This window comes from Drosophila virilis, chromosome 2 (genome assembly GCF_030788295.1).
Source record: "Drosophila virilis strain 15010-1051.87 chromosome 2, Dvir_AGI_RSII-ME, whole genome shotgun sequence".
Taxonomy (NCBI): domain Eukaryota; kingdom Metazoa; phylum Arthropoda; class Insecta; order Diptera; family Drosophilidae; genus Drosophila; species Drosophila virilis.
Window position 1 is genome coordinate 14,264,039 of NC_091544.1, and position 27,103 is coordinate 14,291,141.

The 27,103-nt window shown below is 41.5% G+C and overlaps 1 protein-coding gene and 1 long non-coding RNA gene across 2 annotated transcripts in view; both read left to right on the top strand.

Annotated features, from left to right (window-relative positions):
* LOC138910965 (uncharacterized) overlaps positions 1-27,103 on the top strand; it is an 82,624-nt gene that overhangs the window by 22,927 nt on the left and 32,594 nt on the right. The window contains exon 2 of the long non-coding RNA XR_011416211.1: positions 19,392-19,488. This is a non-coding gene — a long non-coding RNA (uncharacterized lncRNA). The remainder of the gene's footprint in view (positions 1-19,391; positions 19,489-27,103) is intronic.
* Positions 12,173-13,187, top strand: LOC6630181 (uncharacterized). Its single transcript, XM_032436637.2, has 3 exons — positions 12,173-12,380; positions 12,462-12,619; positions 12,799-13,187. Exons 1-3 carry the CDS (start codon positions 12,287-12,289, stop codon positions 12,859-12,861), a joined length of 315 nt encoding a protein of 104 aa, XP_032292528.1. The 5' UTR covers positions 12,173-12,286; the 3' UTR covers positions 12,862-13,187.

Consider the following 27,103-nt stretch of genomic DNA (forward strand, 5'->3'; position numbering starts at 1 on the left):
GCCCTGCTAAAGTATTCACCTATATTACATAAGGTAATTGACTAAAGTACAAAATTCGATTTACTTTTCCGGCATTGCCTGGTTAAGGTTTTCTTCTGCAAATTCTACACATACATTTTTCATTTCCACACATTTTTCATTTGAAATCTACCCATTCTATCTTGTATTCCACGTCTAAAGATATATTTTACACAGATACATTTCATTAATCCTGTGTACGCTTAGCTATTAAGGTGCCCATCTCTATTGACTGGCAGACGGCAGTAAGTTCAAAGCAAGTTGTTGCTGCTATTGTTGCTGCTGTCTCATCTCTTGTCTCAAACGTGCGCTCAAACTGCATTTTACGAAATTTGGCCATTCAATTGCCATGGCCAAGCACAAAAAAAAAAATGGCAAAACACGAGCGTAGAGCAAAAGACAGCAACTAACACAAAAACAAAAACCAAACAACAACAAAAAAAATGATTTCCAATCGTGTATATGGGCTCGGCAATACGCCCCAAATGTGCACGCCCCGGCCACGCCTGCCATTTTCAAATGCAATAACAAAAATTTTGCTCGTTTTTGGTTTTCAATGTATTTTTTTTATTTCTCGTTTTATTTTTGTTTGAATACCGGTCTATGCCGTAGTGCTGACTCCTTTAGTTTTATGCACAACGGCTGCACGTATTGGCAGCTTGTCTATTTGAATGTCACTCAACCAGGAGCACTTCATGTGTGTGCATGTTTGGGTTCGCTTGTGTATGTAGAAGTTGTTGTATGCGCCTAAGCCTTTTAAGAAAAGTGCCATTTAAACGTAAATATAGACATTGCTAGAGGCCAAATCCGCAAGTGAGCAAAAGAGATCGAAAGAGGCAGGCAGAGCTGTAGAGTGAGAGAGCTATTCAAATTTATGTATAACCATTTGCCAGCTGTTGATTGAGTGTTTCAATGAAATTATCAATTGAGCCAATTTGCTTACTCACCCAGATTTGCGTGGGTTTCGCCTCTGGCAAGATTGATGACTCGCAATGGAAACTAATTAAATGGTCGCAGCGAAATAATTAAATGGGTTGTCGCATTTTTGGCCTATAATTTCTCATATGTGGCTATTATGCTGCGGTATGTGTACGTAAAATAAATGATAATTTATATATATATATGTGTATACATATTTATATATGTATATAAATGTGTATGTGTACGTATGCAAAAAAATTATCTAAAGCTGTTCTCCGAAATTAACAGCCAATCTAGTCGTAATTAGTTGATTCTATTCCATTATGAAAATGCCATGCGATGCAATTAAAAGAATATAAATATACAAGCCGCATTCAAATTATAATTATGAAATAAAATGCATAAATGCGTAAATGCGTGCCAAATGGTTTAATATTGAAATTAAAGAAAATATAAAATTACGTTGGCATAAATGCACTTAAATATAAATCTGATAAAACGCTTTACTATCGCAGATGCATCGCATTAACATTAAAGTGCATAAATTAACCCTTTTTTGCACACAAATTTCAGATTGCCAACGAAATGGCGTCTGCGTTATTTACGCACTCACATATAAGTACATGCGAGAATGTATTTACCTACATGCTCATTTACACATACTTATATTTAACGATTATTTTTATGGCACTGCATGCAGGGGGAAGAAAAAAAATCTATTATGTACCTCGTTGATTGGACTATCAGCGTTGGACTTTTGCCAATTTATGTATAGGCCAGGTGAAAATTGGTCAATTGATGTTGGTTTTTGTGTTTTTATGTGTACGTGGATGCGATGCGAGTGATTCGTTGAATTAATGACATTTGAAATGGTCTAGACTAGACGACGAGCTCGGGTCAAAGGGCGTGCGTTTTATAGGCCAAGTACCTAAAGTGCGATACGGCAACAAAATTTCAATGAGTATAGAAAACTCAACATACGATTTTTTTACACACTTTACACTCAAAGTAAGCTTTACTGCATTTAACTTCCACATTTAAGGCATGTTACATAGCTGCCAGTTAATATTAATCCGCTTTCTTTTATATGTAACCACAAGCTGAGATAAACTTTAATAGGATTATTTTTGGATAATTGCCTTGGAGGTCCTTATAATATATATCTACATATCTTATAATATATATCTGCTGGCTGTGATTTACTTTAGCCAGCTTTTCAGTTATCGAATACAGTTGTCACAGTTCTTTTACAAGCTGAAGTCAAGGGGTGTCTTTGTTTTTCCGGCAATAAATCATGATGCAGTGTGGGTGTGTCCCCACTGAATAGAAGCTTATTGGCTTTCAAATCATCCAATCCAATTGACGTTGACGTATATCACATTATCATAGCAGGAAGCCATGACAATAAATGTTCAGTCTTTGCCCTTCCGAGTGACTTTAAAGTCACTGTTGTGAGCAACGTTTTGTATCTGTTCGAAACAATTCACATTGAAAACGCTCTATAATGAGAATCTGACACATTGTCCGAGCATCAGAGTATCCAATGTAAATCGACAGGTTTCTGCTGAGTTGCATATTTAAATAGATGTCGTGCTCAGCTGTGTCTCAATGGTGTCTGATGCTCAGTGGACTAATCTTTCATCGCCCAATGCTCATTTAGCATTCACTTGCTAATCGTAAGCCCAATTAGCTAACCAACAGCCATTAAAATGGCATTTCGAATGGACGCCGGATGGCCTTTAAATATGCAAGGCATAATGTGTCACCGACACCTGGCCAATTTCGCCAACACCTATCCCCTTCCACCCGAATTGATCCACACATCAAATGGGTATTGGCACTCAGCTGTCACATGAACGAATGAGCCCGGAGCTGGGCATTTCATATTCATCCATAAGCTGCGAAAGGTGTTGCCACTTTGCTGGGTATTCTTAATGAATTAATTTAATCACAGCTTAATGAAATAATATTTTATGTCAATTACACTGGGCTGCAACATTTTACAAACTGATAAAAACACTACGCTTTTTTAAGTGTAGTTGGGATTTGCATGTAGGTAAATTTAATTATAACATTTTCTTTTTAGGTAAAAAGGTTGTAGTATATGTACGCATACACATTTGTGCACATATTTAATTGAACTCTTAACATATTAAATATTTTAATTTTGTTGCTTGGTGTAAACCTCTTCGTTTCTTGGATGGGAGGGTTTGCCACCGTGAAACAAAAGTTATTTAAATCAGGCAAATGGTCTACTCATAGCCATAAAATATCAACATATATATGTATATATACATAAGTAAAATGTGAAAATATATGATAAATGCCAGCCCACACTGGTTTGAAAAAAGTAAATAACAACAACATCACGGAAAATTTTAACGTTACGAAATCCTTGTGAAAAATTAATGCACCGGCTTACGTAATAAATAAAATAAGTAGTAATTGCGGCTGGTGGGTTGAAAGACGAGACGATGGAGTGTAGGAGTGCCTTGTGCAAAAAGTTATGAAAATTGCATTTTAATCTGAAAACGAATTGTTTATTATTTCGCTGAGGTTTAAATTTGTTGAAATAATTGCATGAAGGGGAGCGCCCAGAAACAAGAGAAAGGAAACAGCAATCGGAGGCAGCCAGCGCAGCTTGCCCCGCGGCAGCAGATCCGACCGCAGGAACATATAACAATATATGGTGTACAGACACACACACACACACACACACACATTGATATACATATATGTTTATATATGTTCATATACAAATACCAATACAAATGCAGATGCGGGTAACAATTGCTGCGGCCATGTCCTGGCACTGGCGCTGCCACTGCCATTGCAGAACAAAGAGCGGGGCAAAATTGTGCATGTAATCAGTTTCAAGTACTATATGCTGTACGAGGGTTATGCGAGAGAGCTATTTCGCACCTCCTTGCGTCGGCCAATCCCTCCGCCCATAGCTTGTCATCTGAGAAGTATGCAACGTCGTCGTCGTTGTCGTTGCCGTTGTCGTTGCCGTTGTCGTTGTCGTTGTCGTTGCCGCTGTCGTCGTTCCTGTTGCCGTTGTTGCTGTTGTCGCATACGCGACTTTGTTGCTGTTGTTTTATTTCGCCGCCTTGCCAGTGCTGTATTTTTTTCGCTGTTGTTTCATGTGCAAAAATTGATTTTTATGCACTTTCCGTACACACACGCGCATATGAATTATTGTTCATAAAGTATATTTTATGAAAGCAACGACTCACAGCAAATTATAAGGTATTAAGTGCTCATGGCATGGGCATGTAGCTACCCAGTTATCCAACACCCCAATCGTGCATACTCTTACATACTGACCTGCATAAATATGTATGCATATACACACTTTGTAACCTGCTAGCTGGTAGCGACAAAAACACAAAATGTCATAAAGTATATATGTGTACAGGTATAGGGTACACGAAGGGGTGAGGGTGAGGGATGGGTTTTATAGAGTAAGTTGAGGGGCCGCGTGTCAGAACGGGTGTCGCTCGTACATATTACAATAATTGCAAATTTGTGTAGCCAAAGATGTTGAAAAAATGATTTCGCCTTAAGTCGCCTGGCAAATTGAGTAGTTACTCACACACAAACACAGGCATATACGCACACTTATACACACATATACATATACATTCATGGCTAATGAAGGCGCTAAGCAAGTTGCACCAACGCTGCGTTCTACTCTGAAGCACGAGGAGAGCCAATTAGGAGCGCGTAGTTCTCAGGCTCGTTACGCAATGTGCTAAAAATCAAAACTCCATGAAATAAACCAATTTAAAAAGTTCAAAAACTAATTTTGCGCTTAGTTTGTCTGATAAAAGAAGACGATGCCAGCAAGCCAATTCTCTAAGAGGGAGCAAAAAAAATAATGAAAAAAAAAAAATCGAGAAAAATAATCTCGTCGCTAAGTGTTTGTGTGTGATATGATTTTTGGTGTTACGTGCTCGTTACTCAACGCTGTATGTATGCGGCAGTAGCTAAGGCTGATGCTGTCGGGGCAGCAGTTTGGTTTTTGGTTTAACACAGACACCAAAACATGCAAAACTTCAAGCAGCAGCATCAGCAGCAGCAGCGACGGCAGCAACTGTTGTCGTTGTCGGCGCTGCTGCTGCCAGCAGCATATTTAAATATTTAAATGACAACACGTGTGGGAACATTGGGCTTGTGTTTACTTTGGGATTTGGATTGGGATTGAAACTCCAGCTCATCATGAAAGGTGCCAACTCAATTTCTAATGCTGCATCAGGGAAATGCGCACTTTTCACTTAATTAATTGCACAAGTTTGCAATTGTTTTTGCTGTCACTTTACTTTTATCGCACGCGCACTTTATTTGTGTGTGGGTGTTTCTCTGAGTGTGTGTGCGCGCGCGTGTGTGTGTGTGTGGGTGTGAAATGTCAGTTTCAAGTTGCCAACTGCAATAATTTTTGCGACTTCAGCGATTTTTTTGCCACTTGAGCGCGTAGCAGGGCAGACAAGAAGCGAGCAGCAAGACCAGAAGCAGCACCAGCACCAGCACCAGCACCAGCATCACCAGCAGCAAGAGCTGGAGCATTGGCAGGCAGTCAGGCAAGCAAGCAAAAGCCCTCCAGCGTTTGCAGCAGCCACTCAAGGTACGCTCCCGCTCAGTGAGTGCCCTGTAATATTGTAACATTTGTCTTTTAGTGGAAATCTCTTTTTGAGTGTGTCTCGCAATGGGAGCGCGCAAGCTGGGGCAATAGCGGGACGCATGCGATCTATTTGCATATAAATGTTTGTCAGTGATGGGCGGCAGAGGGGCAGGGCAAGCATTTGCATGTGAAAACAATTGTAGCAGCGTGGTGTTTGTGTGAGTGTGTGTGAGCTATAAAATAAATAGCCAGAATGATAATAAGTTTAGACATAGACGAAAAACTTAAAGCCAATGAAAAAGTGCAGCGGATTTGGCTGCAAAGCTTAAGCCGTTGTGAGAAATCTGTGGCATACTTTTAGGCTGCACCCAAAAAAGACAAATAAAATACAAAACACAGAGCCAAACAAATTTGATTTGATTACTATAGTCGGAGTTGGAGTTGGAGTAGCAGATGGATTCGGGGGAGTCGTTGTCGGCGCAGCGTGATAGCTTATTGTATCTTTTTATTTTTTTTATGGGGCTTGTCTTTTAATGGCTTAATGCTCCCAAATAAATATAAAACAATTCACATGCAGCTTGAAGAGCTGAGCTGAAACAAAGGCAGCATCTCAAATTGGCAGCTAATTTCAGTTTATGTTTGCCGTATATCTTTTATGTGCACAAGTGAAATGTGAAATAAAATGCGTTGGCCCCAAAGCGCAAAAAGGTAGACCAGCATGACCCGCAGCGAACGCCGGGTCTCTCGCTCGCCCAGGGCGCTATTAACATTTAACCAAATTGATCAGCACATTTAAATGCGATCACGATGGCGAACCGCTGGGTCCAATTAGTGGCACGCCGTGGCGATGGCTGTGACTGTGGAATGCAATGCGCACGACGTGCATTGAATATTTGCATATAAATTTTCTATACACATAAATTGAGGTCCAGCGAGACAGCAGACCCAGTGCATAGTAGATATCAGCTGCTAGATCTGTGGGCATAATTTTTTCTGTATTTCTATGTTTCGATCTGGGAAGCTGGCCGTGAATTTGTGTGTGTGTGTGTGTGTGTTTTTTGGCGTTGGTGCGACGGATGGCCAACATATTGGATATAAATTCAGGCGAACGTGACACAACTTAAGTCATAACCTAAATAAATATCACGCAATAATGAGACACATTTGCGACAAAATCACAAATATAAAAGCAACAACAACAATAAAATTGACAAAAAAAGAAAAATCAAATCAAAAAAATGAAATACAAATAGCGACAACGCGTTGGCTTAATGCTTGAATCATTTTGTTTGGCAATTTATTAGATTGGTTATTGCATTTTAAACCAAAAAAAACTTGACGGCGCCTTTTGCTACGTGCGCCTCGCTATTTGTTTGTTTTGATAGGAAATCATTTTTGCATTTAACAACATACTCGTAAACAACGTGCTTCAGTTAGCATCACAATCACAACAACTTCAGCGCCAGCTGCTCGTCTAAGTGAGCGAGCGAGGCGCTCGTTTAGAAAGCTAGTCTGTCTGTCTGCCATGTCTGTCTATCAGTCAGTCAGCCAGGCTATTTGGGCCAGCTAAAAGTTCAAATTCCATAAACAAACAGCATACGCACGCATTGCTAGCTGAACTTATAGATATATAGATACATTTCGATTGTATGGCACTGGCAGCTGCACCTGTCATTGCTGAACTAAACGATAAACAGACTAGGACCCGCGGCAACGGATCCGCTGCACAATGGATGGAAATTGATGTTTGGCAACCAGAAGTTCTGTAACCTTTTGAACTGTGCCACTGATTGTGAAATAATACTTTAATGGCCTGATTTATTATGACATTGTGCGTGGCACGTACACATCGAGAACTTTTGCCTAATGCCTTTCGACAGTTGGCTCTTAAATTCAGTTTACAGCAAGCACTCTCGAGATTTGTGTAAATATTTTATTATATATTATAACGTGGCACTAAAATCGACGAATATATAAATACAAGTAACCTTTTCCTTTTTCAGGCATGTTTATCCTTTGCAAACTTTGTTTAAATATGGAATGTGAATTCATAGAACGCATATAATTTCGTGTTGTTCACAGATTTCCATTAAATTATATTGAATTATCAATACATACTGTATTGATAATAATTTTAGGAAGATCTGATAGCTAAATCCAGCAGCTAGTCTATCTTTGGCCAATCGGTCGGTAGTGTAATATATGCATATTCATACACTTACCAGAGTTCCGAATAGAGCCTATTACCAATTAATATGGTGACCAACAATTTTGTTGTATATTTCAGTTTTCACAGCCACAGTGCATTGTCAGGGCAAATGTTGTGGAAAAGAGTATGTTCGGTCTGTGAAGCAGGAAAATGATTTTATTTCGTTTGTCGTTTGCGTTGCACATAATTCCATAAAATGACAGAAACATGTGTACAAATTTGTTTCTATGGCGCCAGAGCGTCAAAGAGTTGCATTTCCCACCCCTCCATTCACGCTGTGGAACTATGAAGTTGCCGTTGGCCATAAACAAATTCCAATACAATCCAGGCTAAGCTGTTTGCCTGAGGCTGGCGCTGAACTTGCACTTGAGTGGGTCGCTTTGCAGTTGCCTGCACTTTCATTTGGTTACCAACGTCAGTCGAGTCTTGAGTATACCGAAACTAAGCTCAATTTACAGTATGGCAAGCATTTGATTGTTGGCAGATGTGTTTATTTGATTTTAAATATAGCTCTTAAATATTTCTGGCTATTCATCGGACGACATTTGGCCGATACGGCTGTGGGCCGTAACTCAAGTGGCTGCCGTTTTATAAGGTATTATGAGTTTTCTGAAGTTGATTTGCGTTTTTCCTTCTTTTCTTCTCGTATACTTATTGTTAAGCGGCTTAAACGCCTTCTCATTGCAGCGCCTGACAGTTAACAAATGATTACAAACAGTGCGACAAATTGTTAAAAATAAATTATAATTCTATTATTATTTAAATGCTAAGCGGAAACTATGAACAGCTGGTCCAAACACCGAGTGCAGCTTTAAAGCGGAACGACAGGGCAATAATTTAGACCCAAAAAACCTAAGCGCTGCGCACTTTTTCACTGCAGCATCAGTGCCGGGCATGGTGTGTGTGAATGTGTGTGTGTGTGTGTGTGTGTGTGTGTGTGTGTCGCCTGAAACTACAAAAGACCGCATTGTGTGTGATTTATACACCTTAAGCTTCGATGAACGCTATAACACCAACAGCAGCAGCGACGACGACGTCGACGACAACGGCGACGGCGACGGCGACTGCGGCGTCGGTACTTGGTTCTCTATTTTTTTTCCCTTCATTTATATGGCAAGTTGGCGCATAGCCACCAGACAAAGCGGCAGACGACAACGACGTTTGGCGGCAATGAAGCCATAGCCATGAAATGGAAATGCATTCGAGTGTGTTTAAGCCGGCGTTGTTATGCTGCCACGGCCTCAGCCTCAGTTGGAACCTTAGCCAGAGTCTCAGCCGCCGCTGTCATGGACCATATACGTATGCGACTAGAGATAAGACGTGCTCGATAGAGTCCAAAGAAAAAGCGAACTCATTTTACGCCTGCATTTCCCTTTCGTGTATGTGTGTGCGTGCGCTGGTGTGTGTGTGCGTGTGTAGTCAGTTGACGTTAACAAGCAAAAGCGTACGATAGAATTGAAAAAAATTGTAGGAAGAAGTTTATCAAGTCAATTGAGACCTGCGACAAAAGACCAAAGCGCAGCAGCAGCAGCAACAACAATTTGGTCGTAAGCAGCAGAATGAGCTCTGGATGCGATGTCTGAATCATCAGCGTTTGGCAGCTTTGTCGTCGGTGTCTTTATCAGGAGGCCCGCAGCAGCAGCAGCTGCAGCAGCCGCTGTGGAAGAGACAGCTGCAGCATCAACGACAATGGCATCATCATATAAAAGGCAACGTGTATATTTTTTTATATTGCAGCTCATAGCGACAGTGAGGCCATCGTTGTAGGTACGAGAGAGATCCGAGAGGAATCTAATTTGCATGCAATACGATTTTTGATAAAAGCTTTTACCCGAACATCAAATAAAACGACAATGCAACAACAATCCAAGTCTGATTGTGCGACTCAGTCGCTGTGTTACACTTTGGTATTCATAAGAAAAACAGCCAGAGACAGATAAGAGCAGCCAAAGGCAATCAAAAAGTGCATTTGCGTGTGCCGTTTGCTGTCGCCTCGAGCTGAGCACTCGAGTGTCTTCTTCTCATACTAGACGTCTTTAACTTGGTCTCCAACTCCTGCTACCCGCTTGCCGAGTATTGCAACTGGCATCGGATGCTCTTTCAGGTAAATGCCAACTGGTTACTAGTTGCCATTGCAGTTACTGCTGACACTGATACTACGGCTGCTGCTGCTGCAAGTGCAAGTCACAATTTGACACATGATCCATGACAGTGTCGTGTCTGACACGCGTTTTATCTATGTGCTGGCATTGTTGGGGGCGGCGTAAGGGAGGGGCCGTGGGCGTGCACATGATGTGCATGCATGCGTTTTCTAAATGATTTCTAAAGAATTTTTATTGGGAAAAACGACAAAAGCGAAAACGCATGCAACAACAACAACAACAGAAGAGTTGACATCGAGCTGCTTTGGAACTTTATTGACGTCTTCAAATTGTCAACTCGAAGTTCGAAGTGTTTTATTTTATGCTTTGTTTCTCATATTTTCGATGCCCTTTGTCGCCGGGGCGTTGTTTTATCGCACATCTGTAAAAGGGCTGAAACCATGACGATGGCGCACATGGGTCTATATGTCTATGATGATGACTTTTTATTATGCGCATTTCGGTTTTTATGCTTCGGTTCCGGCATGTTTTGTACACATATCTAAATATCGTACTTAAACGTTTACATATGTGAGTGCGTACGGACATTTCGAGGGGGAATAGGCTGGACGCGAGGATGATCTGAGTAGCATGGCCAAGTTAGCTTAAGCAGGCTGGAATTTGTTTTTTTTTTTTTTATTATTTGTTAGTATTGGGGCCACTCGCTGCGGTGGGGAATTTAATGATGTGCGGCTTTTATGAGCAAGCAATGCTTCTTTCACCACTTGACTGTATTTTGCAATGTAGTTGATAATGGTTCGATGTCCATTAAATCAGTCAACATTTCGTCAATATCCACATTATGGCCAGTGTACGTAGAAAGTTACGGGCTGGCATGGGTGTTAAAAACAGTTTAAAAACAATTGAAATTTGGAAATAAGCAATCAAAAGTTGCGCAGTTAAATCCAAACGATGGCTTACAAACAAATGAATACTATTCACATAATAAATTGTTTATTAAATTATTCGAATTAAGATATATATTAGTAGACTGTGACATGCCTCCGTGATGTCCAATGAAATGAGCCAAGCTCTCCCCTTGTTCATATTTTTTTTATTTCTTTAAGCCATATATGCGATATCCACTCTCCAGGTATGGTCGTAGTAAAAGCATCCCAGCATCGCACATTTGCTTGGGATTTTCAGTCTGAATATTGACATAATGTTACGGGGCCAAACTTTAAACTTGCCAATAATAACGGAAACGATACTGCCAAACTTCATGCGCACCTTTTTGAGCGCATGGAAATTGCACAGCTTTTCAAAACGGCCGCCAAGCTCATAACGAGCAATATCTTTTTATTGGTTTTGCATGTGCCAGAAACCCCTTAGGCAACTCAAAATAAATTTACATTTTTATTAAAATTTTTCAAACGAAACTACGTCCAAGCACACACACACACACATGCACACAAATACATGGAAAGTAGAAACGTTTAAAGCGTGCGTCTGTCAAAATTGAATATAGTCCTGATTAAGTTATTTTATTGATTAGTAGAAATGCAATGCAAAAGCACAAATATCAGTCACTTTAGTTACACTCATTAATTAATTCGAATGATATAACGATCGTTGGCTTTTATAATGATTGTGTGCTTGGCACAAGTTTCAGTTTTCATTTAATATTTAATGATGGTTCGTTTTGAAGCAAATGGATGGTGCTGGAGTAGAATTAGGGAATTCGAAGTTCACATAATTTTTAATTTAATTGGCGGCACTGAAATATTCAAAATGTTGTTAATATATAGACAGTTGCTTGGCCAATGACGCGGGCAGGCAACAAAGACGACACCGAGTCAGCTGCTACTTTCCGCACGCTTTGAATTCATTTTCAATTTTGCAATAAATCTACATAGATGTATAATAAATATCCATTTGCCGTTGCCTTTGCAACAAAACAACCACCCAGCCCGCCAAAAGCAGGGCTCCAGGGTGTTCAAACTGAAAGCAAAGCATGGGTTCATACTGGTGTGCGCCGGCTAAAACATGTGTTTATGGCTGCCACAGCTATAGCTTATGTGTACAGTTCATATTAGCTGTGTGCGCGTGTGTGTGGGTGTGTGTGGATGTGTGTGCGTGTGCCTTTGTTTACATATTATGTACATATTTTTTTGGCCTCTTGTTTTGCACGCCGCTGATAAGCGCTGCCTCCGCTGCCTCCGCTCGGTAGCTGAGTCGCTCGGTCGCGCGCTTATCAAAAGTTGCCCAAGCGCCCAAGCTGTTTACTTGAGCAACAATCTGTCGCCCAGCTTCGGTTTCCGCAACAGTCTGTGTCTTGTGGCCGCTTAAAGCGCATAAGACCTTAACGCGACTTTAATACATCATCAGCGGGCTGCTGGCTGCTGGCGGCGGCTGTTTTTGAATTTCAAATTCAAAATGCGGCGCACATTTCGATTGATTTTCTTCTTCTACTACTATTGCTGCTGTTGCTGTTGGCTCGTCATCTTGTTGCCAACTTTCTGCCACACACGTAAGCCAGCCATTGATTATGGCTAACACAGACACATACACAGTTATACTTAGATATTTTTCTATCTATATCTACCGGCAGAACCCAGCTGCCAGACACCCGACAAAAACGTTGGCCAATGTGTGCACTTTAGCGCTTGCCGTTTTGTACTGCGCCAATATGCCATGTACAAGGAACACATGCCGCCTCACATAATGCGCTTTCTGCAAAGATCACGCTGCAGGCCCAAAGTTGATGGCGTAAGTTGCAGGAGCCATTAGCCAGACAGTCGCATACGCTTTATACGTGGTATAAAACTGTCTGGCAACAATAACAATCTTATGATGCCAATACTAATGAAATTTTTTTACATACATATATATGTTGTACATCGACAACATCAACAACAAACAACAATCGACCACAAACGACAACAAAGTATCATTTGTGCTGCGAACTAAAAGATGTGATTCCTGCGAATGCCAACTCAAAGCTGAAATGAATCTGAATCTGGCCAGAGCAACTTCAAAGCACATCTGTGTATAATATATGACTTAAATATGTATCTGATTGTGTGTGTGTGTGTGAGCGCGCGTGCTTTGATCTGCATAATTTTCACTGTCTGATGGTTTAAAGCACGACCAAAAAAAGTTTACGTGGATGCCACATCGTATGTAATTATAATGTGAACTCATTTCTATGTACTTAGTGCCTCGCCATCTCGTCCACAGCCAACAGCTGTCAGGGCAACAAAATTTGAATATGAATGTGATATTTTTCACTTTCCAGCAATCAAAAATAAAAACGAAACAAAATAAATAAATAAAAGTTTATTAAAAACTTAACATTTTAACAAGCCCTGACAGTTGCTTCAAAAATATTACGAATGGAAATTAAAAAAAAAAAATAATAATTTTTATTTATGCCTTTTCTACATAAACACAGAAATGCTTTTTACCTAGAATTTCTCTATAAAAACGTTGTGTTATATTTAAATACATATTCATTTGTTGATTTTAATTCAAATTACCTCTTTTTATTTATAGAATTTATTTTAATTGCATTTATTTTAATTTAAAATTCGCTTTAAAACGTTATAGTTGCTGTTCATGTGTCAGAAATTCATGGATTAACCCTCGTCTTGCTGTCGCCTGTTGTCTTTTTAATGTGCCAGATTTTAAGTGACATTCGGGGGCCGCTAAATGGCCGTCTAAAAATCACGCAACATTAAAATGATTTATGCTGAATAATTTCAGTGTAAATGAAGCAAAAGCCAAGCTGGCCAGTAGCGTGCTGCCTGCTGCCTGCAACATTAGCGGTTAGTCCAGGTTTCAGTTCCATACCGTGGGGGTCTCATCGTCTCTGTTGCTTCTGAGTCTGGGGCGTTGAAATGCAGACACCTTGTGCGCGCACGTCGCTCGAATTTCATGCTTAGGATGTGGCAAAGGCAGTGGCAGAGGCAGAGGTAGAGTCAGAGGCAGAAACGGCGCGCGCCGCTGTTGTTGCAGCAACACGAACGACGCCCAGTCGCTGAAATTGCAGACAGCGTCCAGATGATAAATGGCCTAAAAGCACATTTGAGTCTCTGCTGCTGCTGCTGCTGTTGCTGCGGCTGCGGCGGCTGCTGCTGCTGCTGATGCTGATCTATTAGACAAACGCACGCCCAAGGCGGCTGCTAACACACATATCTTTTGCATGGAATGAACTGGGTTTGGCTATTTATGGAAAGTTTACCAAGAGATAAAGTTGAACAACATGCCAGCTAAATACAAAAACAACGGCAAATCTTTTGATTATTTTTGTCGCCTTTTAACTAAGTAAGGCAAAAATAAAGAAAAAAAAACTATAAAAAATTTCAAATTTAAAACCACAAATGAAAAAATGTTGCTGTCAGAAATTAAATGGAAAGCAGCTTCTAAAAGCGTGCACTCTAAAAAGTTGCTGATGTCTTGTAAACATGTTTAGTCTAATGCATGGCCGGGTCTGAGCATATTGTTGCTGTTCAAGCTGTTGTTGGAGCTGTTGGTGCGGTGCAACAAATGTTGTTAACAAGCATATTTTGACAGCTCAACAAGATGTTGCCAGATGCGCGAACAGCAACAGCAACAGCAACAACAACAATGGGGCCATTTGCATATGTTGCAAGCCAGCAATGCAGAACTAAAGTAAACCAAAACGACCAACTAAGCCAGAGCCTGCATTTGTAGTTGCACTCGCCGTCGCTGCCGCTGTCGCAGTCGGTATCTGTGAGTTTTATCTGTTTGGGGGACTGTGGCCAGCAGCATGGCTATAGCCATGGCAATTGGATCGCTAGTGAGGCGCAGAGTTAATTACTTTCAGATGTGTTGTTGGTGCTGTCATTAAATGCTGTTGTTGCTGGCAAATGCTGCTGCCGCAGCAGCTGTCTCATAAACATGACAGCAACAAAGTGCTCGGCCGACCTCTGCATTGTTTTTAAAAGTATTTCATGCATTTTAATAAACATTCGTGCGCATTTAATGAAATGGAGAGTGTGCGCGCCCAATGTGCAAGCGGTGTGTGGTCTTTGCTGTGGTTCCATTCATGTATTTCACCAACATCATGAGCATCTACTGGCCACATCTATTTTCTAATTGCATTTCGCTGTTCCACAGCTGCCACTGTCTGTATGTGTGTGTGTGTGTGTGTGTATGCATGAGTGTAGTTATGTGGTCACACACCTTTTGTGCACACCGTTAGCTCTTGTGCATTGCACTGTGGCTTCGTGGCGCCATCTCTGTTGCATTGCTCATCGTGGTAGGTACTCCATGTGTGCATATCTCTTCCCTTGTCTATTCTGCAACACACACACACATACACATACATTGCCGTACACCCATCACTTGGTGTTAATTTCGCTCGTCTTGTGTCAGTGCCAGCTGACAACCCGAATGTCGTCGTCTATCACACGGCTAAGAAATGCAATTAACGTGCGCTATCGCAATTGCCATGCCAAAGAAATTTGACTGTAAAATGAGAGGCTGTCATGGCAGACTAAGCATCCAGCTGGCAAATTAACGTATTTGGTTTTGATACCCTGAACCCATTGAAAATGGCAAAAATGAGAATAATGGAATTGAAGGAACCCATCTATTCTTTGGTCAGCAGTCATAGACCAGTCGATCTCGCCATGTCCGTCTATCTGTCTGTCTGTCTGTCCGTCCGTTTGTTCAAACGCGTCGATCTCAGAGTCGATCAGATATATATTCTCCTAGTGCCCGCAATGTGCCGGTTTATTTCAAATCATTGGAAAGCTTTCCCATTTCAAGTAAATCTATAAGAATCGAGATCGAAATATTGTACACAATACTTGTGCTTGCAGCTCGGCACGGAGTTCATTTCGATGTTGAAAAAATAATTTTAAATACAATTCTGTTACAATTTATATATTTTAATATGAAGGAGCTTCTACCAAAGTACTTTGTTGTTAAATTATATGTGCATACGTCAGAATCAGATCCTTATATTTTGGCAATTATAAGTATTGGTCGATATTATATTTTACTTTTCATAATAACTTGACTAAGCCTTCTAGTTATCAATTACCTATCAATATTGGAATACTATCCTTAATCTGGGAACCTTTTTGGTTCCAATAATTTATACATCTGATATTTGTCAGAAAATTTCAAAATTCCATACATACCACATCTACAATATTTGTTTGTCTAACTAAAAATGTATTTTTGTTATTAAATGCGGTTCCTCCGTGAGAAAATGTTCAACCGAATTCAAATTCAATTCCGGTGGTGCATTTCAGCTTTTGCCTTTGTCTTTAACTTGAAAACGCATAATTTCCCTTGCATTGATTGACTTTTGGGGCCAGTTGCATTTAGATTTCTTGCTGGGGTTGTGGGAATCATCTGGGTTAATTAGCCTGGGGAGCTTAGAGGAAATGCAGAACAGCCAAAACTTGGGCATTTGCCTGTCAATCAGAGGGATGGTCATAACGTTGCTGTTACCGAACGAACTAAAACCACAAATTCAATAAAATTTGAAAAGCAATTAATAACTGATTGACAAGTATTTATCTGAAAGGAAATGGGCAAGTAAGCAGAAAGACAAAACTGCAAAACGCTGTTGAGCTTCAACGGGCTGCATTGGCAACCCGAAACCCGAAACCCGACCGTAAAGCGTGAAGCTTTGGGCACAACTGGAACCGGGGAACGGAGCTGTAACAACAGCAATGCTGGATGAGGTGGAGGCCAAAGCGCCGGCTGCCCATGGGATGCGGCGGAAATTCAAAACCCAAAGTCAAATGGAACGCAGCAATATAACGCAGCGAATTGACAGAGACGAGATAAAAGAACAATCAACAATATGCCAACAACAACAACAACAACAACAACAACAACAACAACAATAACAAGAGCAACAGCAACGGCAACAAGAATAAACAACAAGAGCATCCGGGGCCAGCCGGGTAGAAGATGTAGCATAAAATGTAGCGAAAACTTTGGAGAAATCATTAATAACGCTGGGAAAGCGCAATGGCATTGGCTTGCGAAAGGACAAGCGCAAGGACATGCAGCGGCAGCAGCAGCAGCAGCAGCAGCAGCAGCAGCAGCAGCAGCAGCGGCAGCATCAGCGTCGAGCTCAGCTCAGCGAAGCTCCGTCAATCAAAGCGCAAACAGAAACAAAATGAATGGGCAAACAGTGTGGAAAAGAGGATGGCAATGTCCAGCGCTACCCGTGGCCATATCCAGCGGATGCCCATTGAAAAGGGGTCAGTAGTCAGGCTGCCTAAGCGACTGTTTAGCTGCTTGTTTGGCTGTGGCCGGACGGGCCAGTTCGAGACAGGACAGAACAGAATAGAATGAACGAAGCTGGCCAGGACAGGCCAGACGAGTCTCATGCGAATGCGAATGCGAATGACGATGCTGATGACCATGATGATGTTGTTGATGATGATGATGACGATGACAACGGCCCAGCGAATGAGCAACGAGGCTGACGACAACTACGACGGCGACGATGATGATGAGACATTGAGCGAACGATGTGGAACGGATGTGCAGTTGTTGTGGTCGGGCTGTGACTGTCGCTGTGGCTAAGGCTATAGCTGTAGCTGGGCGGGCTGAACTGCTGGCAAAGAAAAGCACAATTATTCATTTGCACAATGTCAGAAAAGTGTCAGGCCGGCGCCAAAGGACCAAAGGATTCTACTATGGCGCTTTCGCTGCGGGCAGAAGCGACAGCAGCAGCAGCAGCAGAAGCAGAAGCAGCAACGCCGGCGCCAGCTTGAAACAAAAGCGATAATGATGAGGACGACACTTTGCCAGAGTTTTGATCATAAGCAATGCAAAAGGCAAGAGATAAGAATGGCAAGAGGAATAAGGATTGGGATAAATATAAGTGGAAGTAGAAGGCCAAGGCACCTGCTAAGATGGATAACTCAACACTTGGCTATGACTTTTGCCCTTTTGTTGGCAGCTCCAAAGCAGCTCAACGGCATTCACATAATTAAGTGAACTGTAACTCGAACTTGTCGTCCTGTGGGAGCATCGGAAATTTAAACGGCCCAGCGAGGGGTTGTGCTACACCAAAATGCATTAAAATTAATGCATTAGCAAGTGCAACATTGTTATCAGCATGCACACATGAGCACACACAGGCTGCCGCACAGCGCCAGCGCCAGCGCCAGCGGCGTTCGGTGTGGGTTAAGGGGGTGTGCAGATGGAAACAACGCCTCCGACTTTCCCGTGGTCGCACACGAGCGAACAGGCCATGCATAAGCCCAATCCCTATACCAATTCAAATTCTAGAAGCAACACCAGCGTCAGCGTCAGCGTCAGCTCTTACTCCAGCTAAAGCCTGGGCTAAAACAGGAGCCGTATTCACAATCAGGCTAACATATACACACACACACACACACACACACACACACACACAAACACACATGTGCATGCACACATAATCGCGCTGGCGGCACATACATGTATGCGCATATAGCACTCACATATTACTTGTAGTAATTTCTCACGGAAATTCATAACCTTCCGCAACTATTCAACATTTGTGTGGCATACTATGCCGCGCTAGCTGCTACTCTCGCTCTCTGTCTCTCTCTCTCTCTCTCACTCGCTCTTATTGCTGTTGCTGTTGCTTTTGTAATCCTTTGCTCGTGTACTTGTATTCGTCGTCGACTACCCATTGGCCTACATCTACATCCGCGATTTTTGCACATGCCGACACACGAGCCCCTTAGACACACACACGCATACGCTCACTTACACCTATTGTGCCACATACACACACACACACACGCACACACACACATTTTAACGCCATACGACTGCGAGTGTTCGTGACTTTCGCACATAACGACGAGATTGGCAAACAAAACCAACAACAACTCTCACGCTTGCTCTCGGGTGTATTTTCGAACTCGCTCTTTCGACGTTCTCTTAAACTTGGCATGCTCTTAAGACCGCTCGCCCACTCGCCTTAACAGTTCGAAACTTACGATATTCGCTCTGTTAACATGCTAAGAGAGCACGCCTACGAGTCAAGTTCGAAACTGACGCCCAGTGGGTGGCTCGCCATTCAGTTGTTGTTGTTATTGTTGCGGTGCGCTTCTTGTTTATCTTGTTGTTGTAGTAACATTGGGTTTCACTTGGGCAACCCCAACCTCTCCACGACTGATGAGGTGCTCCGCAATGTTTTGAAAACATTTTCCACTGATTAGGCCAACGTGTACCAGCTTAACTCTGTTGGCCTGTCCACTTGGGCTAAATAATCTGGTATCGTTATTTTAATTTATAATAACTTTTTTTTTATATTTTTAATATTCAATTGAAATCTTAATAGAATTCGAAAATAGCTTATGGCTTTGCTTGAATCGTATTCAGAACATGGACTATGCCGAAAACACAACTTCCCCGGGGAATCAGTTCGGATTATCCATTCATCTACATTATTTGTCTGTTTATTTTCATATTTTATTCAGTAAACTTGTTTTATATAACTAACTAATTTTGTATAACATTTTTCGTGTTTTTTGGGCTCCAACAGATTTGCTTTTATACTAAACGAGAGATACACGAGGAAGCATATTTTACACATTGTGTTCATATTGAGTTGTGAACAATATAACAATTTACGATTTCAGGTAATTTTTTATATATTTACATTTAATTTCAATGGTAAACCTATTAAACTTTGTACTTTTTTATAATAATCAACACATAATCGCACTATAACTTTCCAGAGATGTGTCTGATTTATGTTGGGAGTTATAGCCAGTGTTGGTAAACAGCCTAAATTGTCGGTAGGTAATAAACAGCAAAAAAAACCTTTCGCTTTCTTAAGTGATACAAATATATCATGAATTTCTTAATCGATAGGCATTCAGCTACTGGCATTTCCCTAATGGCCACTGGTTAATAGAAAACCAGATATCCAACTACTTACGACCTGAACCTGTTCGGTTCCATTTCGATTTTGATTCCCAACGTCATTTGGCTGGCTGGCTGACTATGCGGCACGCTGTCAATTTCAATATTTTGTCGATTTGGGAAAAGGCAATGCGCACGCCTACTAAATTAAGTGCCACTTAATAATCAAAATTGCGCGACGCATAGATAAGCCACAGATGAAGTTGAGACACCAGAATTAGTAGGTCAAATGATGGGACTGCATTCTGTTGGCACTAGCGTGCTGGCGGTGGAGAAGGGGGTTATTGTGAGGGGTATTGCAGTCAACAAAAAGTGGAACTGTCACTGTTCGATATATACCCATTAATAAATTAAAACACGCCTCGGTGCCTAAGCGGCTTTCGCTTAGCTTTTCTTTTACATATACTCATCTGCTTCCACACTTTAGTTTCAAGCATGGATCACTCTGTGCGGGAGTCGAGGGAGGGGATGGAGACCTGGCGCACTGGGGGCGTTTACACAGTTGATGCTGCCCATTGAGCCTTGATTGCAATTAATATGCGGCTTCGTTGGCGGCAACATTGTGCGCCTGAAACGTTTGGAGAGCTCGTTTCAAACGATGCTGCGTGCCACGAGCTGGCCTCAAACTTCAAGCGGCAGACGCATGTGCAATTCATGAATTTCAATTAATTAATTAGGGCACACAAATCTGGCAGGCACAGGGCGCACAATCGACGCGGCATATCGAATTGCATCTGGAGTCCTGATTGTTGTAGCTGTTGCAACGACGACTGCGACTGCGATTGCGACTGCGACTGCAACTGCGATTGCGACAGCAATGGGCTGTGCTGTTATTGTAGCAGCTGCCGCTTGACAAAGTAGCTGTGAGATTGCATCGTATTTTGCAAGCCGCCATTTGCCAGCCGCCTGCCGCCCAACGCCTCCATTACCATGTAGTCTCTACATGCAACAGTTCGCTGGTTTTTCGCATACAAGTGACCCAATTACTGATGGGTGGCGCCACGCCGGGTACATCCTTCGTTACGGCTTGTTGATTTATGCAATTTAGATTGGATTTTGCGGTGAGAAATTAATGCCTCGTAGATTAATGAGTGGGCAAGCCGAGGAGGTTCGTGCTGCTAAGGGAGGGGGGCGCATCAGACCGACATGGCCAAAAACACAAAAGCTCTTTAACCTTTTTGGCCAAGGGCGGGGCTAAGCGTCAAGAAAAACTCTTTAAAAAAAAACCAAACACAAGTCCCCAAATTGCCATTAAGTACGCACCTACATTAAGCTTGCGTATGCGTCTGTGTGTTGTGTGTGTGTGTGTGTGTGTGTGTGTGTGTGTGTGTGTGTGTGTGTGTGTGTGTGTGTGTCTGTCAAGGGTGTTGGGTGTGTGAGTGTGTGAAAGTTGTTGTTGCCGTCGTGTTGTGTGAGCCTATTTTAATCTCATTAAAAATGTAACAGCAAGGAAATGGGCTGCTCTTGTTGTTCTTGGTTTTCGTCGTCTTGTTGTCGTTGTTGTTTGTCTTATTTGTGTTTGTTGTTGTTGTTTTGCTTTGGTTAGCTATGCGGCTTAAAGTTGTCTTTAAAATTGACTGAAAGCGAAAATCAGTGTAAACGCTTCGGCGAGCAGCGAAAGGACGATGCCAAAACCGACTCAAGAAGCGCCATTTTGGCAACACATGTAGCCCTGTCTTTCCACCACACACATATGTGTGCCTGTGTGTGTTCCTGTGTGTGTGCATGTATGTGTGTGCGCGTGCGGTTTCCTGTTTGTGGGCTTCCACTTTATTTCGCGTTTATTATTTTACGCCTGCTTGGCGACTGACAAAAATATAAGACTAAGGCAAACTTCGCACCCTACCCGAAAGTTAAGCTCAGTTGGTTGCTGCTCTTGTTGTTGTTGTTGATGTTGTTGTTGTTGTTGTTGCTGTTATTATGATTATTATTATTGGCGGTGGTTTTTGCTCTGCATTGTTTTGTGTGGGTGTGTGCCTTGCTAGCGAGTTTGTTATAAAATTTATGAAAAGAAAGCAAAATCAAAATTATAATAAAATCAGATTACAGCCTCTTCGAGTTCAAGGCAAAGAATTTTGTATTTCTGTTGCTGCTGTTGTTTTTGTTGTTGCTATTGCTTATGATTTTATTATGCTTTTCAGTCAAAAAATGTTTGCGCTTCATTTTATGAAAACATAAGCAATTTTTGCTTTTGCTCTCGCTGGTGTTCTGCTGCCCCTTTTTGACACCGACACCAAACAACTTTTGCGCGAGTTGCCGTCTTCAACTCAGTTCACATCACTCCACATTTTAACGAGTCTCACAGCTACAGCCGCACCCACAGCACCTGCCCCGCCCTGCCCACCAAGCAACCAATATACCCAAACGCATAGCCCATTCCCCATGGTGCGTTTAACAGCGTTCCATTTTTATGTGCCAGACATGTGAAAGCTCTTCATTTGGGGCGCCGATAAGGGTGGCGTCCCGGCTTCCTACTTCCCACTACTGCCAGTCTGTCTCGCTGGGCTGGGCTGACTTACCTCGTCGTCAACATTCTCATCTTTATCCTGGCGGCAGTGCCTTTGGCTGCCTTGGCGCTGATTTTTATGGCATATTTACTTGGCAGCGACCTGCCAGCGAGTAACTTTATAAAATATGTACTTCAGGTAGTCTGTTTTATTGCAATTACTTAAGATTTTACTGGTCTCGTTAATTGAGCATCGGATCACTTCATCCCGCGACGGCTGTGCAATTCTGCTGGCTCCGGCTGTTAATTGCATTGTTTATGTGTGTTGCAGCTTTAATTCAACATTAATTGATATGTAATTGGCCGCCGACTATATGCAAACAAAAGGGCTTTTAATTACATTTTAGACATTCCCCGCTACGGCTACCCATTGTTGCTGTGTCACAAGCTGCTTTGATGTGGCCCTCAACTTAACGCTTAACGCAAATCAAATATTGACGAAGTCCCATTCCAACAACACATGCACACGAACACACACACACACATGCATATGTTTACAGATAGATAGAGAGAGAGAGAGAGAGAGAGTGAGAGAGAGAGAGGGAGACTAGCCCGCGCAAAGGGCCATTGTTTGAGTATGTACTTATATGTGTATGTGCATACTTATGTGTGTGTGTGCGTAAACAAAACAAAAATAATTGTAAATTCAATTTCATTATTAAATTTTCTTGTTCAAAACTGTGTGCAGAGCAAAATTGTCTATCTTCTCAAATACATACGCACTGCCAAGCCACCTCCACAAACACATTGTGCACTACAAGTGTATGCGTGTGTGTGTGTGTGCGCGTGTGTGTGTGTTTGCATGTGCGTGGGGCGTTTGTCTGTATTCGCCCATATATGGACGTGTTTACCATTAGTTTTTGTGCTTTCCTTGTATATTTAAGCTAATGCGGTTAATGTTCATATTTCATTATAATCGGGCCCGGGGACATTGGTGAGCATTCTAGCTGTTAATACACATTTAGTGCGCCAATTTACACATTCGCACACGCACACATACTTATTCGCGTTTATTTTAGTCTGTCAAAAACAAACTTGGCCAAGCTACAGTCACCGCAGCATAAAATTGTTGTATAATTTTACAATTGCCATCCAATTACGATGTCCTTTTATTTAATTTAACACGGTCTCACCCAACAAATGTGTCTGCAGCTGAAGATGATGTAATAAAAAGCATAGACCATAATTTAACTATATATATAATCGATTACAAGGCTTAAAGACATTGCCTGTTTCCAGCGACTTTTTTAACAGGGTAGCTTTTAGACGAACACTCTCTATTTACGCCCTGTTATTTGTTTAAGCTAAAAATGTTTGGAGTTTTCTAATAATAAACCACCAAACACCTATTAAAAAGTTGCTGTGCACAAATTTTACACGCTTTTTCGCTATTTGAAAAATGCTTATACTATATTTAATTTTTGTTGTTTAGTAAAATAGCTTTGGAAGCTTTCTACTATTTATGTTATAAAAGTTTTGAAAATCTTTCGTGTGCATTTAACTAATTGGGCTTAAAGGTAATAATAATATTGTTGAGGAGTGCAGCGTTTGTTTGAAACGAATAATATCAAATTAAGTAGGCTTTTTAATAAATGTTGCCTGACACACACACAAGGATATCAACTGTGAAGTGATAGTGTGCAAAATTTCATTTAGCCCGTATTTACTTAAAAATGTTTGCGCATTTATGAAATTGTGCGCTTAATTGATTTGAGCGCTCTGTTGTGGTTATTGAGGCTGCGGCGTGGCCAATGCTTTTCCAGCAAAAAATAAATAATAATAAAAATTGAACACAAAAACAGACAACAACCGTATTAAAAGTAAGTTCAAAAACGTTGCGTTAATGTATTTCATTTCATTTAATTTCAACAGTATTAAATATTTGTTTGCCAGAGCCGAGTGTCCTTTGTAGGTGTTGTTGATTAAATAGAGATTCCTCCCAGCTCTCTTGGGCTGTAGCTCATTGATACGTTGTTGTTTATTTATTTATTATTATTTATTATTTATTTTTTCGTTTTGTATTTATTTATGCGGCGTTTGCTTTTTGCTGTTGCGTACATTTTCTGTTTTGTTTTGTTTTTTTTTTTTTTTGCGCATGATACGTTTTATTGTTGGTTGCATGTTGCGCAAAATTCATTAATATCTATTATCCCAGAGACCATTTATTTAGCATGCGATGCGCATGAAGTGGCAAAAATCGAATGCGACTGCAGCGCATTTAATTTTAATTCATTTTAAATAACATATACGTTGATTTCTAGCTGTATATATGTTACTTATGTGGCGTATATTTTCACGCAAATGTACATATTGACGTCAGAAAATGAATTCGATGACAGATTTCAAATGAAATAGCGCATTGTTGTTGTTGTTGTTGCTGCAGTCAGCGTTGCTTATATCCGGTTTGCCGCACGTTTCCGGTTGCCATTTGCCTCCGCTGCTAATTTCACAGTTGACATTTCAAAAACCCACGCCATGGAGCAAGAGCAAAAAAAAATTGTTTGCCTGTTTTGTGGGTGTTGGCACTTGGCATCGCCTGGCGAACAATTAACCCCACTCCCGCAGCCAGAAAGCTGTGCAATTCTATGGTTAAGTATTATTTCTAATATTTTGTGTGACAACCGTGCGACACTTTGGCATTTTATGCTAAGGGTTGGTTCCTGTTCTGCTCTTGGGTTCGGGCTGCGGCTTCTGTTTATATCTTACTCAAGAGTTTTGCACAACCGGTTGCCCTTAGCTGTCCCGCCCCTGACCCCGTGCTCACCCGTAACAGCAGCCCGTGCAGCAACAACAACAGCAACAACAGCAACAATGCTGGCAAAAACTTTTTAAGTGAAAATAGTCATTCAAATTTAATTAGTCCAAAACAAAGCCAAAATGTAATGAGCTTACGTTTAGGCCACGGAAGCATGGGGGGGGGAGGGGGGGGGGGGGGCATTTGGAGAGCGCAGAGTCGGCTAGGGCGACGCCTGGGCACCTTTGCCGAGCACCATCTGAAATTGTGGTTATTGCTGCCATTGCACCTCCCACTCGTTGTACTGGCCCTGCTCGAAAGGGTGCCATACATGAGACTGTCGCTGGGATACACTGGCGGGGTCATGTGCCACACAATTACGACAAAGGTGCTGGGGCGGAGTCAGCAGCGCTTTGCTGTCACATGCCACATGGCCGCAATCCCAAGACCGCTGCCACGCCCCCATAGACAACGCACACACACATAGACAACGACCAGTGAACAGACAACACCCATGGCTGTAGCAGCAGCAATTTCAAAATATTTTACGTAATATCATTGTTTGGAGCTCGTAACTAACTTTTGCCAGCATCCCATACAGGTATGTCTATGTGTAAGCTGTCATGTATGTATGTATGCATACATATATATCTACGTTCAAGAGTAACAAAGGATGCTTCTGTATCTCATATTCGCCAACTATTTAGCGTACGCTAGAGTTGCACGCATGGAGAGCATACGCGGGTCACCCCTTCAATTAGCTAAATAGCTTTTGTAAACATTTTAGATGTCAATTTGTGTGTGTTTTTGTGTTATATATTGACTAGGTACAAGGTTTTTAATATAATTTATTCTACAAAAAAGCAGAAATATATATATGTATATATATATATGTATATATGTATATTTTTTTGTTTTTTGAAAGCTTGAAACATTTTCTAAAAAGAACATATTTTCTGAAATTGAGAAAAAGTTATTTAAAAAGAATAAAATATTTTCTGAGAGGGAAAATAAGGTATCTAAAGAGTAGAAAATATTTTCTAAAAGTGTATATCTTGTCAGTGTTCGAAAATGTAGGCAGCATTTTATTTTGAATGTAATTTCTATAGATTATTCTTTGGACAGCCCTCGCATCAATGTGTGTGTGTGCTTGTGTGTGCGTCGTACTCCAAACTATGTCGCCTGCATGCTTTGCGTTTTTGGCGCTGCCGCATATGATTCGTATCAGTGATATTTCTGCTCCAATGGTACAGTTAGTTTGCATGCGACGTGCTTGTTAATGTTAGAATGTTGGCTACCTGTGTTTGTTACCAGCACGTGCTACACTATTTAGCTGCTGCTCCTCCTCTTACGTGTGTGCGTGTGTGTGCCCGGGTGTGGGAAAGTGTGTGTCCGTGTTAATACAAACGCATAATAGCATTTTTAGCTGTGAAATAGTTTTACTCCCATCCTGCGGCTGTGGCTGTGTCCGGTGTCATTGTCGTTCTAGCTGCTCACCCAGTTGCTGTTGTTGCTGGTGCGGTTGCTGTTAGTTTCCTCTAAATTAATACATCACATGTCCCGCGTCACCCCAACCACATAAAAATAAAAATAGTTAAACAAACCATTCAGGGCAGAACAAGCATACAGAGTGCTTATTTACAACGGACAGCCATTGTTCGGGTCGTCCTTAATGAGCATATTTTAATTTAGCCATGGTTGAATGCATTCGGATTCAACATGGATACCCATATCCTGATTACAATTTAGAGTTACTCAGTCAAAGATCGACGACATTTCATCTGATCAACAGTTTTCACAGCTGTTGGCGCGCTGATGGTGTCAAAGCGATTGACAGACGCCCGACCATGGTTGGGGTAATTGCATTGAAGTGTGGTACAGGTAAATGCAGGTGCTTTGTTAATCGACTTTTCGAATTGGTCATTACAGTTAACAATTTGACTTGGGTAAACATTTTAACATTTACGTTTGCTTTCCACCTGCATGTTGGCAGCTTGGGTTACCACGGTGAGCGCAAACTTCAAAGTAATGTGGCCGCTGCCTGGGCTGGACATGTAGTTGTTGAATAGTTTGTATAGTTTGCGCCCTG

What these genes read in the sequence shown, in the direction of transcription:
- LOC6630181 (XM_032436637.2), top strand. Translation starts at nt 12,287, where the DNA reads ATGCGGCGCACATTTCGATTGATTTTCTTCTTCTACTACTATTGCTGC. An exon ending in GCCAACTTTCTGCCACACAC is followed by an intron (nt 12,381 to 12,461) that starts GTAAGCCAGCCA and finishes ATCTACCGGCAG; the next exon opens with AACCCAGCTGCCAGACACCC. An exon ending in GCAGGCCCAAAGTTGATGGC is followed by an intron (nt 12,620 to 12,798) that starts GTAAGTTGCAGG and finishes ACGACAACAAAG; the next exon opens with TATCATTTGTGCTGCGAACT.